The sequence below is a fragment of the Battus philenor genome, unplaced genomic scaffold (assembly GCF_028537555.1).
Source record: "Battus philenor isolate CCGP_79_NKW_IND1 unplaced genomic scaffold, ilBatPhil1.0.hap1 SCAF_16, whole genome shotgun sequence".
Taxonomy (NCBI): Eukaryota; Metazoa; Arthropoda; class Insecta; order Lepidoptera; family Papilionidae; genus Battus; species Battus philenor.
In genome coordinates, this window is record NW_027181678.1 from 5,289,434 (window position 1) to 5,306,470 (window position 17,037).

The following is a 17,037-nucleotide window of genomic DNA, read 5'->3' on the forward strand; positions in this document are numbered from 1 at the left end:
ACTGTAGGTACTGCAACGTACGTAATAACAACATTGAATTATAACTTTCTTTACTCTGTGTCACTTTCTCTGTAGTTTGAATTCCAGTAGTAAAAATAGAACAAGGCAATTGTATATAAATATAATAATATAACTTTTGTGACAGCCTGTGCCGAGGTTTCCGTGGAAGCTCTCGAGGTATGACACGGAAAAGAGATCTAGGCTAAATGTCTGTCGTGTCACTTTATTTATTTATTCATTTACTTATATTAATATCAAGTAAGGATTATTTACAGTGATAACTTGTGCAAGTCATAGAAAGAATGTCAAAAGATCCTTATTTCATAGAAACTAGAATCAAATTAAGGTTCTTTATAATGTCTTACTTTAACTACCAAGGTTGCAATTCTATAATTTACCTCCTGCTCGAGGAATAGCCTAAAAAAATCAGAATAGTAATTTTTTTATTACTTTCACAATTATGTTTTACAATATTTAGATAATTTATTTTAAAACATAAAGACCGTTAAAAAATATACTTTTATAATTTATTACATGATAATTCAGAGGTAATATACGGAAATGTATTTTAGTTACCTTCTAAAGTTTCTAATTTAATGAAGCTGAGAGAAAAGTATAAAATAAGGCTGTTATTTCTAATGTAAAACTACAATGTACAGACATGTATCGCAGTATTTTTAATCATATTTTATATGTTGATACTTTGGTAGCATTTACAATTTTCATATTTTAGACAGCTCTAAAAATCATTCGTAGCATAAAAATAATATCACTACACTACTAAATGACACTGTGACAAATCAAACACCATTTTCATATATCCAGAATGTTATATCAAACATGTACATACTTATTTCAGTGCATAATATAAATGTAAAGGGAAACACGTATATATTTTATTACATACATCTACGTGTCAGTATGGCGTCGAGTTCTCTGATCGAGTTGTTATGTTGTCAGATATTGTCTCTCTATTCTGACCTTGCGTGTCTCGTAACATTGTTTTAATAATACCCTTCATCTTTTACTAACAAAGACCTATCACGACAAGCTTTTGTATAAATATTTAAATAACACAGTTTCTGTTACATCATAATTATCCCCAAGGGTCAGCGGACATGCTAGTATATTGCCCATTGAGTTATTGCGTGAGTCTCTGCTATTTATAATCTTTATTTAATAAAAATCTAAAACAATCTTTTAACAACAAAAATACTGGAATTCGTTCAGTAAATCAAACTAAATATATTTCTATGTCAAACGGGTTTTATTAATATTCTATATAAAAATAAACATTTAAAAAATTGTGTTCAGTTCTAAAAATGGATCAAACAGTTTGAGTGGAGTATGACACAGATGTGGGTGTAACAATGGCGATGGTAATATCTCAAGCGACTAAAGCAGCTATTGGAGGTTTCCTTGCTTTGATGATATTGGGGGCTGTATTAGTTGTGGGTGCCGCGTTCGGGTGGTTCGATCCAAAGAGAGAAGATGAAGATACACCTGCGAAAATCAGCGCAAGGCTTCAAGGAAGGACCTCTTTCGTTACTCACAGAGCCGTAAGTAAACCTGTTATAATACTTAAAGAGACTAAAATTATAATCGCACAGGTATTGTTAAGAAACATGAATTCCTTTTACAATATCCGGCTGTGTAGATTTTATAAAAAAGACACGATTTTTCCGAGCTTTTGTAGAGCAAGTTAAACAGAGAGAAACCTTCACGTACGTGGGCGAGCCGACGTATTTTTTACGATACATTATTGTTAGGCATTTGTGTAATTTTAAAGCCTTTATATAGTAATAAACCAAAAGAAAACTATGTAATATGTAAATGATATAAAGTATTATAATTAAAAAAAAAATCCACCAAATAAAGAAGATCTTGAAACTACAAAATATATCGTCCATTATCCTTCTGTGCCAAATTTTGTTATTAGTGATGATTCATTACAATGTGATATTTCACTCTAAGCCTTAGTGGCAAGTTTACAGTCGCTCTATCAGTCATGGTAGACGAACGAAAACAGCTGACATAATGCGGATTGACAATTTAAATTGGGAGTAGGCAGGCTATATAGCACCCAGAACAGATGAGCCTTTAGGTTTCGGAGAGGACATCAACAGGAGAAGTGGATATACGATATTGAGATCGTCGGATTATCCTGGATGCATGGCCTTTTTCAACCCGTTCTGTTGGATATCTTTAAGCGGAAAAGGAGAGTTGTTATCTGTAGTGGACGTCATATGGCTAAAATGATGATGATAAAGCAAGAGAAATTTAGGGAATATTTATAAATCTTTTTCTTCTTCTTTTTTAGCCGATGGTCGCCCACTGCAAAGCATAGGCATATTAACCTATATATAGTAAAATTAATCCATCCGCAAACATTAACGAATGTAATATCTACCGGCGGAAGTGATCTCGGTTAAAACAGAATACGTGAATAGCTTCATAATCGTATCATTTTGTAAGTCACAAAGCCAAAAACAAAATGATACATAGATAGCAAAATGTTAATTCGAATAATAAAACAATCAAGTTTATTGTACTCGGATTCTAGTGATAAACTTTAGCTTAAACTGAAAAAGGGTGTTTGGTACTCTGAGCACGAACTATTTTGTCGGTTTTTCAGTTAAAGCGCTTTTAATTAACCAAAAATGTAAGATAACCTTTTCACAATTTCTCTCTGCCTACGTACATTAAAGTAAATATTTCCTTTACATTAAATCAATACCAAATTTTTTGGGATTTCGTCCAAACGAATTTAATAATTTATAGTCCTATTTAATTACAATTATCAAAATACAATTAACTACGTAATTTTACCAGAGATGTACCATAATCTAAACAAAGTTTTTTATATTCTATTTCGATAATTGATCACCTGAGTTTTCTAAAATAAAAATAATGTTATTATTCGTATTAGGCTCAAAATTAACAATATTGTAAACATAACCTGATATTTAAATTATTAGTCGTAAGGAGCTGGCTTTTCGATTAGTACATCGCTTAGCAAGATCATTAAGTATATACAGCATTTTAATCCTCAATTTCCTATTTCTTTCATTTGAATAAGACAATATACGCTCCCTGCAAGATATAGGCCTCTTCCACGCCCGTCCACTTAGTCAATTTCCTATTATTTTCCTATCATTTACAGACTACATAACGACAATCGAAAAAATTGAAAGTCGATTACATAATTCACTTTGAGTATATAACATTTTATTAGTTCCATGAGTAAATTCAGTAATTTTAAATTAAAAAAATATTTTTTAAGAAGGACAGCTTTGAAATTTGAATTTCCATTTACAGACGAAATATTGTACTTATTATCAAACAGATTAATATAATGAATGTCGATAGTTTTTAAATGATTTATGACAATTATATGTAACAAATAATTTCAAGGAAAAACTGTTCGTGACTAAAATCATTAAGTTGAACATTTTTTTTCGTAATGACACGACAGTAAATAATTAAAAGTTGTATGTATACTCTTGTGTCTATAATTTACTTAACGTATATTTACTGTTTTGATTGCTCTGTATCTTGATTGAGGAAAATGTGTCGTTATGATGTTCATAAGTAGATTGTAATAGTTGATATTTTTGTTTAGATTACGATGTACATTTTGGTCTTAATTTGTGTATTTAGTAAACTGTTTTATAATAGTTACAAAGCTATTTACGTAAATACGTATAAGTAAATGTTTATTGGATGTCAAATACCACTTCATTACAAAAAATGTTGGTTAAAGTAAAAAAGATAATTTGTTCCAAAACATTCACAAAATTTATACTATACTATTCATATACTTAAGTATTCTTTTTTATTTAGCGTAAAGGCCAGTAGTAACCTGGCTGTTCTTAGTTGCTCTACCAATGGCGGAGTGTTTGATTAATTCTGGTAAAGAACGAAACTCTTAATATGTGACGTCAATTAGGTGTGCCCAACTCCAGTAGTGCATTTTACTGTAGACATATTAAAATTCTTACTAGAAGGTCCAGGGACATTTTACCGCAAGAAAGTGAGCAATAATATGACTGTGATGTTCTTAAATGTCCATCCACGAATGCTTCACTGAAGAAAATTACTATGTTCTGTTGAATTCGAAGCATTTGATATTGAGGCTTGCAATTATCCCTTATAATTGAGGATTTCCTTGTGATCCCGAATTGCGCATAGTTATATTAAGTTATTACCAACATCATTATTATTTTCTCCTCGGGAAGTCCGCAGTTGTACATATGTGTAGTATGCACATATGCACCTCCCATAAATTTCTAATAACACCGACCTGCATCCAAATTCTTGGTAATAAGTTTGTCTACGCTACGCTTGGCGGTCTCCAATCGAAAACCTTGAGGCCTCAGTGTAATAGTTGTGCAGTTGGGCGCGGTACTTGGCCAGCTACCGCTACAGCTTGCGAAACTACTGGGCTATCTCGGTTCTTTACGTTCGTCTACGAACCTCCTCATTCCTACTTCTATCTCGTAGAGAAATCCCGATCATAATGTCCTCTATAGCTCATTGAGCGACTGTGGGCTTACCAATTGAAAACGTGACTAAGGTTTTGGAAGTAAAAAAAAACTGACCTCTTCCAATAAAATTATTACTGGACTTATTTAGTTAAGATTAATATTATTAATGTTTATAGGATAACTACGTAAATAACGCCTATTTATTTACACAGATATTGCAAAATAAACAAAGTTTTAAAAAAGGAAAATATTATTTTTAATTACGATAATCAATTTTAGTTATTATTCTTCTTAACTTCAAAGCAATTATAAATTCAAATAGTGATATAACACTTCTTATTATGATTTTATAGTTAAATATCTATATATGTACTTTGTAATTTGACTTACCTTGTTATAAAATATAACGCGATGTTTCTTGGCAATCTTTTCTTCGCAAAAATATTCGCTGTCGGATTATTTCCATATCGTCTGTACTCTATATACTCGATTACATGAATTATTTATTTGTATTGCTAGAAGTCCCTTCTTCGTTCTTTCGGAATTGTTACGCGTGACTTGACTGTATTAAAGTGTGACAATTTTTGTTTGTACTTTTTACTTTGTTGAAGAAAAAACTTAGAAATAACATACAACAATAACAAACAAAAAATTAAGAGTTAAAATAAACATATTAATTGGCAGAGTAAGAATAAAAAATATATACATTTATTCAATGGTATACACTTCCTTTGAAATGCAGTCGCTTTTCTTCTTGTCTTCAGCCCACAGATGCCCACTGTTAGGGGAAGTCCTATCCCCAAAGATCGCCTCGATGAACGCCTTCGCGCTGCCCGAATCGAATATCTTCTCGCGAGCTTAACAGCTTGTCAGTGCTCCTGCCCATACCTAATGGAAGACCTACCCGCGCCGCGTCTACTGGTTTGTGGTCACTACTCCAGAAGCTTTTAGCGCCAACGGCCATCGACTGCACGAGCGATATGCCCCGCCTTCTGCCATTTCAAATGAGCAATTCTTCGAGCTACGTCGGTGACCATCATTGTTGCTTTTTCCTTTATTAATATGTATCAAAAGTTTCTTTTTATAATAAAGCTTACAACATATTTTATATGAAATGTTTATTGTAGTCAAAAACGTTCAAAAAACCACACCACGCAAATTAAATTCTGAATTTTAATTTACACATAATTTTATTGCAGGTAAATCCAGAAGAGAATAGATTAGCTGTAATATCACACTCATCGCCCTGTAAGTATTTTTATAAATCAAAAATAAAAGGTGTGTGATTTATACAGGAATTTTCCTTTCATGATTTGTCACATAGAATGTTAAATACATCGTACCTTCATCGGCAAATTGTTATCACAAATTATATAGAGTGATTTATTATAGGTGTAAAATATTTAAAGAAATGAATGTATAGCTCAATTGCATTCAATTAATCTATTGTTCACCCTATTTAAAAATAAATGGTTTCAAAAACATTTTATCACGTGATGATAATAAACTAAGAAAAATCGTTTTCAAAAATGAAATTAATACTTCTTAAAATTGATTATAGGCTACTATATGTATGCAGACTTTATACGTGCAGAAGTTATTAACCTATCTTACATTCCAAAAAAAATAAAAATAATGCAAGATATTTCGGAGTGATGATTGTATACAGATTGTAAATAGGTTTAACAGTTTTTTTTTCTGATAAATGAGCTATGCATTTACCAATACGCCAGTATAATATATCTTTTTGGATCTATGATAACATATTTTAAAAGGCATAATCGGTTTACAGATTTCGTTGGACAGAAAGGCGAAAAAGATGATAATGTGAGTATAAAAAATAAATATAAAAACAATTGTTTTTCGCAGTAAAAGTTTATCAATCTATGCTACTATGTAACTTGTTTGGTACATATAACAATTTATTGTTCTAAACCCCTTTGTACGTATTATTCAAGACATTTGCCTTTCTAATGGGTGTATTGTCTAAACAGGGGTCGCCTGACGTATCAGTGAACGGAGATCCGGGTTCATCCGGACCTTTGGGTAAACTTGGCAGATCTACAGAAGCAAACGTAAGCATTGCATCAAAATATTCACATGTTACTATTATTTATTGTGTATATTATACAATCATAAATGGTCATAACATAACTGTGTCGACATTTCTAAATGTTTTTATTTTTTATTCTAAGATGTTATTTATGTTTTACATCGATATGTAGTTAATAACAATGTTACAAATGCATCTATATATTGGAGTTTCAATAAGCTTAAAGCTACTTTTTAATCCACCTAAATATTACTAAATACTCATAATACTTGAAGATGTTGAAAGAATGCTAATGGTGTTTTCGTCGTTCTCTAGTAAATTAATCAATATTTGTTAAGAATACGTCGTAATTTTTGGGTTTTACTAGTCAGAATAATGCCCAATTTTCTATTTTAAATGATAGAGGTAAACAAAGTAGAGATAGATTGGTATCAAAACTAAGCAGACGAAGTCCTCATAAGTAACTGTTTTTAAAAAGTTTTGTTGTCTTACAATATGAAAAGTGCAGATTTAAAATTTGAAAGATTCGTAACATTTCGTAACTAAAATTTAATGCCTATGTTCTTTGTTACTACAGATTCTTCTATCGGAGTATTGTCAATGTAGTGCTAATGACTTATCACGTATTTTGGAAACATTTCCTGGGTTGAAGGGTCCACCGGGACCGCCTGGACCTATAGGGATAGACGGTACTACAGGCGCACCTGGAAAAACAGTAAGTGACTTACAATCTACTGTGATATGAGGTAGGCCATAATGAAGTTTGCTGTTGCTTTTAAAATAAAACATAGTCCCGCCAGGTAAGGAACTAGACGACAGGACAGGGCAGAAATATTCCCTGGAAAGTTATATTGAAGAGAAGTTCCATTAAGTGGTCACCATGAAGTCCAGATTTGTTGTTTTGTAATTTTTAAATAAAGATATCTCAAGAATGGTCTCCTGTTACACTCCTAAAACACTTAGTAAGATAAAGCAAAACGCATATAGACCACCCTTTTACTAAAAAAAATAACTCAATGTTGTTTGGAAGAAAGTTTTCGAAGAGTTTGAGGACACGTTGACGATATTATTTTGAAAAAAAAAATACGCTCAAAGCTCAACACGCACTTTTTATTATTTTCAATGTGAGCTTTATTTATCACCCACTCTTCATTTATACGTTACAATATTATAACTTTTAATTAAATATTTTACTTGATGCATTTTATATCTTATAGGGTCAAATAGGCGAACCAGGTGCACCCGGACCTCCTGGTACAAAAGGCGATCAAGGTGAAAGAGGTGACACAGGCTCTCCTGGCGTAGAAGGCCAACCTGGTCCTAAAGGAGATCCCGGTGCTGATGGTATACCAGGGTTACAAGGACCCCCTGGTCCTCCCGGACCCCCAGGATCGGTTCCCTCGGCTTTAATAGTAAGTTTTTTAATTATATAGCAATTGTTAACTTAATATAATTATAGCCAAATTTACTTTAAAGCTACATAACTTTAAACATTTAAATTCTATAGAACAGAATGAAACTTCATTAATTAAACGTTTGTTGATTCGGCGACACAATATAATAGAACTGAATTCATTTTATAAAAAATCTTGAATATATAAATATTAGTTTTAAAAAATGGCAAGTTAATAATATACCTACTGGATTATTTATGATAACTTATTTTTAACATGTATATATTTGAATACTTTAATCTTCTAAATTCTCCGTGCCCATCTAAACAGGAATCAACGGGATTATACGGATCAAGTAATCGCGGTATCGGTGTTCCGGGGGAGAGAGGCCCAATGGGTCTACCTGGCCCTCAAGGTGAAAGGGGATATCAAGGAAACAAAGGCGACAGAGGCTTACACGGGTCTAAAGGAGATAAAGGGGAAAGGGTGAGTAATATAGTTATTAAACCACCTTTAACTTTAGATCGCTTTGGAAAGTTAATTTAAAGTTATTTGACAATATTGATTTTGATATAAAAATGAAATGTAAGGAATTAAACATATCTTATCATAACATTACGCGTAATTGAGTAAAAGACACAAGGTATCGAATAGGCCAGGACTGGTCAATCCACTTACTCGGAACCTTTTTTTTCACAAGCTAAAATTGAACATGTATTAGAAGGTATAAAGGTATTATTTAGAAATATTATTTAGAATACAAAAATTATATTAGCACAAGTATAAGCAAAAATGTGTATATTATTTTAAATATCACAAAATAAACACACTTACTTTACTTGTCTCGATTTTTTTTTAAATTTTGTGATCTGCACTTCTCAGTAATTCTTTTAGTTGTTGGTTTGTCTATACTGATCCATGTTTAAATTTCAAGGTTATTTTATTCAAAATATTACAACATAAATATTAAAACAATAAAAAGGGAACTCCTTTAAAAAGCGTGGCTGATGCACCGTCACTTGGCCTCCCCTGGAAAGGTGTATTTCAGCTTCATGCATACTATGACTTTTATAATTTTTTTTTTTTATTTATGGTTTATTTAAAAATGGCGTCAAACATTTATCAATGTTTTTGACTAGATACAGCGGTGTTTGAGTTGTTCTAAGATTGGTCTATGAGTACTTTTTTTATGCGATAATATGCTCGAATTGAATTTCAATTATAGTTATAACATAGTGCCAAAACATATATAGTTGAATTTTGTATCATTTGATTCTGAATTTGTATTATATATGTGTTCGAAACTAACTAACAAATAGCGTTCATCTGGGGTATTTTTTACTTGTAGAAATTTTGTTTGAGCTCGTTTGACTTAGATGTTACTACGTAACAAGGTCATTTCAGTTTCAAACAGGTTCTATTATGATAATTAGCTAAGCAGCTTCTTTCAGTAACAACCAAATCAATGCTACTGGGTGTTCTGTTCTATAAAACTCGTAACAAACAAATTAAAGCTCTAGAGATAGACGCTCACGCAAGTTAAGTTCACTTAACAATATAGTAACCGTTTCACAATTTAATTTTATAACTTTCTGGCTGTGCCTACATACTTAGCCAGAAATTATTGGCATGACGAACTCCAATTAAATAAAAAAAAATAACAAAGTGCGACCACTATATCTAGAGGTTAAATTTGAAATAAATAGTTTCGTGATAGGTAGATAGGCAGCTGTTAAAAGATGACGAAGTTTACAGTTCGTGATCTGTTAAACTCACAAAATTTATAGCGAACTGTCAAATGCGTCGAGTTTCAAAAGTCACTATATGTTCTAAAATTTTTTAAGTTACTGCGCAATTTACAGTTAGTTTTTTTTTAAGTTCATAGAGTATGTGTAAAACTTATGAAATGATAAATGAAATCGGTAAAATCGATAACGATATAAACGAAAAAATTTTTGTTTATATCTTTTCTAAAAATTACTAGTCAAATGACTGGTTCTCCGCATAGGTGCATATAGCAGTAAATAAATTGTTTTGTGTGTCAAGTACACACAACGTAGACTAAAATCGCTTCTAATTTTATGGCGCGCGTGCAAAACCTACTTCAAGTGGTAGGAACCATGAAATCGTTAATTGCAATTTTAAGTGGTGATTAATCCTACGATTATCGTTAAAGAGAAGCTTTATTTTGCAAAAATCGTAAAGAAGCTATAGCTTCTAATATTCTAATCATATGTATTTATATCCACCCTAGATATGATAAAATCTAATACTTTATGGTCTTTTATAATATGATTAGTTTATTTTACTTTTAAACATGATTTTTTATTTTAACTTTTTTTTGTTAAATATCAGTTTGAAAAAGTATAGGGTAATAGATTCTATGAAAAATGAAAGTATATATTTGTAATAATAGAAAAAATATAGGGTTACACAGGCACCAGAGGGCCACATGGTGTCAAAGGGGAAAGAGGTCAACCAGGTCGCGACGGATTGCCCGGTCTTCCGGGTGCGCACGGCCGTCCCGCGGAAAAGGGTGAAAAAGGTAACAAACTAACTCAACCATCAAATTTAATGATACGCTATGATCGCAATTTATGTTCGTAAAAGATTAGCGGAGATCGTCTGCTTACTATTATACTATTTTTAAGATCAGTTATTTAAAGGATTTTTTTTATTATAAATCTCAATCAATCACTAATCATTTATATAATATCTCTAATAATATGTAGAAAGGAAACAATGGTTAACATGTATAATTCTTTTAACGAAATACGTCTTTTTCAGTTCTTTTTTTCTTATAGTATATTCTATGTAAGTAGAATATATAAAAATATTGAAATTTTTCATATGTAGTTGTTATTCTAAAAAGTTTTGGCGATTCATCCCCTGCGGGTGCAACAGACATTGACACATTCCGAATAAAATACTTTAGTTTTATTTCGAACCCTTTTGTCAAACTTATCAGGAATTTTCGGACATTTCTGTACTTTAGATAACTCTGAACCTGTGCCCCGAGTTTTTATAAAGCTGGAGATCACCACTGATCATAATAAAACGCTGCGGGATCATACCCTTGCTGAAGTTTTAAGAGGCTAATCGCCAATCACTTTCAATATAATCACCAAAGTCAGTGTTACGAAATTACACAGTACTACAGTTATAGTAGTACAGTGGTCACTTTGTTCTTTATACATGTTACGATTTAGCATCTAAATTTTTAAGCTTATTTATTAAAAAGAAATATTCTTTTTGGAAACATAGATCCGGACGCCGATATGATAGAAGCTAATGTAAATTTTAAATAAATACTAAGTTAGCAAAACGTATAAGTATTTGTAGGAATATTAATTTTATTTTAAGCGGGCATCATGCAAAACGGATGGACACTCGGGCGTTAATATTCTGGTTAATACCACGAACCAGTAAGCGCAGAGCAGGACTTCCACTGCTAAGTTGGACTGACGACCTTCTGGTCGTCAACGGTTGTCGTTGGTGTGGAAATAATAACAATGAAAAGAAAAATCTATAGACACTCATGTTTTATTTGTGGATGTAGAATTTCGTATTTTTTTTATTATGCTAACATTAATTATATTTTCTCGTATAGGTGCCCGTGGTCTGCCAGGGCCACCTGGGCCATATAACTCAGCCTTATTAGAAAACTCTGCAGGAAATGTAAATGTGAACGCAGGTAAGTTTCACATTTTATTTAAAAAGGATTATTAACTAACTTCGACCCGAAAACATAGCAATATCAATAACTCGTTAAAGAAGCGAATGTTTCCAATTATTCATTATACTTCGAAATGAACTTTGTTTTCGACTTATACTAATTATACCAGTGTTTCATTTTCGAAATTGCTGTAACCTTTGCGAATGGCATACATAAGTTTACCTTAAAATCTGAACTAATAACTTGACTTGTATTTTATATATTTTCCATAACGTTTACCGAATATAAATGACTTACGGTTCGCTACATGTTGTTTTACCTGTCTTTTAGATGTAGAAAACTAATATGTTCTTATTGCGTACACGCTAAAGACTATTTTAGAGTGTACCTTATTTACTGACGTATTACGACACTAGCATGTAAGTATAATAAAATAATGTTTACAGGGCTGCGTGACGTTACCTCCCTTCCAAAAGGGGGTAAAGGAGAGAAAGGAGAACGTGGAGAAAAGGTAATTACCTGCCAGCCGTAGTTAGTGTGAATAAGTATTTTGTACGCCTGTTATTTGATTCTTCATAGTGTAATTTAGAAATATTGCGGTCAAAAAGGTCGTTACCTATACACTAGTAATTTATAACTTAATTTATTCTTGTACAACGTTTTAATTATCTTTAAGCTGACAATAAATTTGAATATGATTTTTTTAGGGTGAGAAAGGTGTTAGAGGTATTGAAGGACCACAAGGATTTCCAGGAAATGATGGTAAGCCAGGAGAAAGAGGTGATATTGGGCCGTCTGGACTACCAGGAACGCAAGGAGTAACAGGTGCCACCGGACCAAAAGGAGATAAAGGTGAAATTGGCGCACCCGGCCCTGTAGCAATATCCAGAGAAGAGGCAGTTATTATGACTAAAGTAAGTTACCGTACACGTATACGTACTAACAAAATAAAGTAAAACGCTAGCCCGTAAAGTTGATAGTTGGATGTTAAGCAGTTAACATCCTCTAATATTGACGAAGTTTACCTCTTTGTGAAAAATTGCAATTGTTTTTAAAATCCTAGTAACAGAAACCACTTTTTTGTATGGACAGGGAGACAAGGGTGAACCTGGTCCTAGAGGCAAACGCGGTCACCCAGGTTCACCGGGTCTAAGAGGCCCTCCTGGACTTCCTGGTCCTCCAGGAATACCAGGCACTAATGGAATTTCCGGTGATATAGGATTACCAGGATGGACAGTGAGTAACGAAGAAATTATATAGCTGAGTTATTAGCATTCTACAGTTTTATAATCTTTACACAATTCTTAGGGTCCACCAGGAGCAGCTGGTCCACCAGGACCACAAGGGCCTAAAGGTGATAAAGGTGACAATGGTATATCTTCATTGGATTTCGATAAGGTACTTAAGTAACACTATCGATATTATATATATATATATATATATATATATCAAAATTTTAACGTGTTTTTTTATTTGACAAAAGATTAAAGGAGAAAAGGGAGACAGAGGAAATGATGGTACACCGGGTGTACAAGGTAGAGATGGGCCAAGAGGTCCACCCGGTCCCCCAGGGACGCCTGGACCAAACATAAAATATATTTCCGTACCTGGTCCACCAGGACCACCCGGTCCACCTGGACCATCATATTTTAACGAGACCCCTGGAGAAACTTTAACCGATTCACCTGGAACAAATCGCCGTGGACCAAATTCTGGTAAAATATTTTTCATTAGAGCTAAAAAAAATTATTACATTCATTTATTTATAAGTAATATTTTTCATCTTCGATCCATTTCCATCATTTCTAGTGATCGTCATACTATTATACCGTAATGAAAAGAATTTCAGTAGTTGATTATTAGTTTGAAAAAACTTATGATTAAGAAACCATAAATTTTTGTACGTTGAGTACTTATATGTCAATAGAAGATTATCAAGAGAAATTTATTATTTCTATTTATTATTTTTGTTTCGATGATATACAGACGTCCAACTTATTATTTCCTCAAAACTTTATGTCGTTAGTAATATATAAACCTAAGAAGAATTATTAATAAAAAAAAATATAAAAATGAGTCAAATAGTCTTTGAATCAGCGATAACATCAATTTTCATCACCTAGTGTAAAACAATTTTTATTTTAATATTAATAAGGGTGTACTTTATAAAATTAGGAAAGCAACGTGACGCATTACAAATTCTTAGGAGCTTAAATCATCTTATGCAAAATCGTCCAGTGGTTTACGGTAAGGCAATTTCTTTTATATATTTTCTTCATGCTTTTCATATAACTTTAAAGTCAAACACTTATGGAAATATGGAAGTAACATGTTTCATTGACTGATTTAAATGATTATGTTTGAACTATACTGGGTTATAGATACAAAAGCGTTATAGAAGTGAATGTATACGGAGTTTTTTCCTGCTTATTCTCTACAACTGTAACACCTTGCAGCTTTTGACTCTATTAGTCAAAAATGAAATAGATTTAAAAAAAAATTCGATCAATTAGCGTCCTGTTAAAAGTTCCAATGTTGAGTAAATGAATTTAATCTTTTATAGCTCATTTGTCAATTCACCACACGTTTATCCAATCGCCCGATATAAAGTAAATATGTGATAGTTATTTATTTATTTTATTGGAATACAACAGGCTAGTAACTTCTGGAAGTACATAGTCTCCAGGGAAATAGAGTAAACAATATTAAATTTTAATATGTAGTAATCAGAATTTCATAAACACTTTAAACGCATTACTTTTTTTTTATTTCTGAAATCATTGATTTTCGGATAGGTTACATCAATTCACAGTAAATGACATTTAGATTAAACCGTTCATACAAATATACGGCACTTAAAGATTTTTAGATAATTATTAATGAATTATTCATTGTGCACCTAATAGTATAATTTATGTGGAAAGTATCCAAAAATGTATAATTTCTATATTGTTACTATGCATAAAAATTTTTATTAATGGCATTTATTACCCCGAAAATCGCAACTAATTTTCAAACCGATTGAGTCTCGTTAAGGTAATGTTCATACTATTATTTATTACATTTTCGTGATATTTCCAATATTATTCTTAATAAAAATTTTAAGATTATATTTGAGAGGAGTTGCACAAAAATAATAACTAATGATGTATTATTTAAGGTTTACGAGATCCTTTAGACAATTTAGAGGATGATAATGATTTTGACGATGAAGAAGAAGGAAAAGCAATTGTCGGGACGATATTGTTTAAAACTACAGAATCATTGGTAAAGGTACGCCGGTTTTAATTAAAGTTATATATTCGATTTACACTCAATAATGTTTTGAAACAAAATGTAATGAGGTTGCAAATAATAAATAAGCGGTTGAATGTGAATAATATGTTTCTAGCTCGGCATAACCTGTCCTCGAGGTACTTTGGCGTATATCATACAAGAGCAAGCGTTGCTTGTTCGTGTCAACAACGGCTGGCAATATGTCGCGGTGAGCAAAGCAAAATATCTAAATCTAGTCGTATATTCCTATTTCAAGGGAACATGAGACTCGACGTCACAGAATAAAAAAAAATCTTTTATAAAAATATGAACGCTGCGCTGTGATGTATTTCTGTTGTATTAATTACAACATTCTACGATAATTAAAAAGATCTCAAGCATAAACTGAAGTATTAAAATACATTTTGAATGCAACTTTACTGTTATAATTAGCAAAATGAATTTATTCCTAGCACGGGACAATTAGCGTAATACAATTATGAAATGTATTTGTGAATTCTAAATAATGTTAAGGTCACCTTCAGCGGTTCGAATGTAATTTTCGACTGTTTTAAACATATTTTTTGTAGGATATTACTTCGGATAGTAAAATTATTATATGAAAATAATGGCGTATATTATTAGAGTAATCTAAATTTAGTTTATATTATTTGTACTCAAAAGTAAAAACATTTTAGATGGGATCGCTTTTGACCATACAAAATTCTCCCAATGGTGGTCCGACTAAAACTCCTTTGCAAAATATTTTGGAAACATCAAGTCTTGTGCACCACAAGAATCCAGCTGGACAGGGACCTACGGTAAGAAATTTAAATGATATTGTACAAATAATCGATGAAAATGCAATAACTAGGTTTGTGCAATATAATACTCGAATCTAATATACACGTCAATCAATAAAATACACGAATAAAATACACAAATCTACATTTAATATTTAATAAAAATAATCTAAATAATTTTTCCTATTTTTCTTTACATATAGGCATCTCAGGATTTTTTCGTAACAAAAATTTCGTTCTAAATAAACTAATAAAAATAACATTCTTCGTTTATAAGACAATAACCATAGACGTCTCCAGTCAAATTAAGGCCATTAAAGTTAATTTAAGTTTTCTCTACTAATTCAGGTTCTTTTTATTTAGACTTGAATTATTATAAATACCAACGTTTTTCATATTATTCCAAATGTTATGTTAATGAAGGTTTTTGAACAAGTTGACAAAATATTATTCAGTGAATATTACTTTTAAACATTGTGTATAATATGTTTCCTGTTCAGTTGCGTCTGGCAGCGTTGAATGAACCGCATACAGGAGACATGCATGGTGTTAGCAGTACAAACTACGAGTGTCGTAGGCAAGCACAAAGAGCCGGCCTTGAAGGCACTTTCCGCGCATTCATATCTTCGAGGCAAGTGTTTTACTTTGTCTTCGGACGGTTTCATTCACCCTCAGACGAACGTGCTGTTAGACTCGACGCTTTAATAAATTAAAAAAATGTTGCAAAAAAATGTACATTTGTATCAAATTCATTTTCTTAATAAAATTAGTATTATATTAAGTTTTTATACGTTTAAAGAGGAATAAATTTCACCGAAAAATTTGCCTTTGTGACAAGACCTCATTTTATACATAATTTTTTGCCTATGTTTTCGGAGTTTCTTTCGTTCGGAGCACATATTTAAGAGCAAATAAACAGATAAATGAATAATATTTATATTTAATAGTAACATTTTTACGTTTTCATAAGGGTTCAAATTATTTATACTAAAGGGCATTTAATAGATCCCAAATATAGTGCTGCTAATTTTATTTTTAAATTAATGAATAATATTAAAAATTATATAATTTTTAGAGCGTAGATTAATAAAATTTTGATTAAATTCCATGTTTCCGCAGAGTCCAAACCATTGATTCTATAGTGAGTTGGGTGGATCGCGAGATTCCTGTAGTGAATATTCGAGGTGATGTGTTGTTCAACTCATGGGGAGAAATGTTTGATGGATCGGGTGCACTTTTTGCACACGCGCCCCGAATTTTCAGCTTTAATGGAAAGAACGTGCTAGTTGATCCATACTGGTAAGCCAATGATGTATATACACAAAAGTTTCACAGATCACACAAATCTATCTACATATCAATTCGACAC

The 17,037-nt window shown here is 31.9% G+C and overlaps 1 protein-coding gene across 1 annotated transcript in view; it reads left to right on the forward strand.

The window, feature by feature from the left end:
- The first annotated feature begins 1,370 nt into the window (after positions 1-1,370).
- Positions 1,371-17,037, forward strand: part of LOC137919496 (collagen alpha-1(XVIII) chain-like) — an 85,355-nt gene continuing 69,688 nt past the window's right edge. The window contains exons 1-20 of the mRNA XM_068762591.1: positions 1,371-1,559; positions 5,687-5,735; positions 6,280-6,314; positions 6,482-6,562; positions 7,118-7,255; positions 7,758-7,952; positions 8,265-8,420; positions 10,362-10,479; positions 11,545-11,628; positions 12,057-12,121; positions 12,318-12,524; positions 12,703-12,846; positions 12,919-13,008; positions 13,094-13,325; positions 13,786-13,857; positions 14,771-14,883; positions 15,002-15,094; positions 15,564-15,686; positions 16,169-16,299; positions 16,788-16,967. Of these exons, the coding sequence (XP_068618692.1) occupies positions 1,371-1,559; positions 5,687-5,735; positions 6,280-6,314; positions 6,482-6,562; positions 7,118-7,255; positions 7,758-7,952; positions 8,265-8,420; positions 10,362-10,479; positions 11,545-11,628; positions 12,057-12,121; positions 12,318-12,524; positions 12,703-12,846; positions 12,919-13,008; positions 13,094-13,325; positions 13,786-13,857; positions 14,771-14,883; positions 15,002-15,094; positions 15,564-15,686; positions 16,169-16,299; positions 16,788-16,967 (2,495 nt within the window). The remainder of the gene's footprint in view (positions 1,560-5,686; positions 5,736-6,279; positions 6,315-6,481; positions 6,563-7,117; positions 7,256-7,757; positions 7,953-8,264; positions 8,421-10,361; positions 10,480-11,544; positions 11,629-12,056; positions 12,122-12,317; positions 12,525-12,702; positions 12,847-12,918; positions 13,009-13,093; positions 13,326-13,785; positions 13,858-14,770; positions 14,884-15,001; positions 15,095-15,563; positions 15,687-16,168; positions 16,300-16,787; positions 16,968-17,037) is intronic.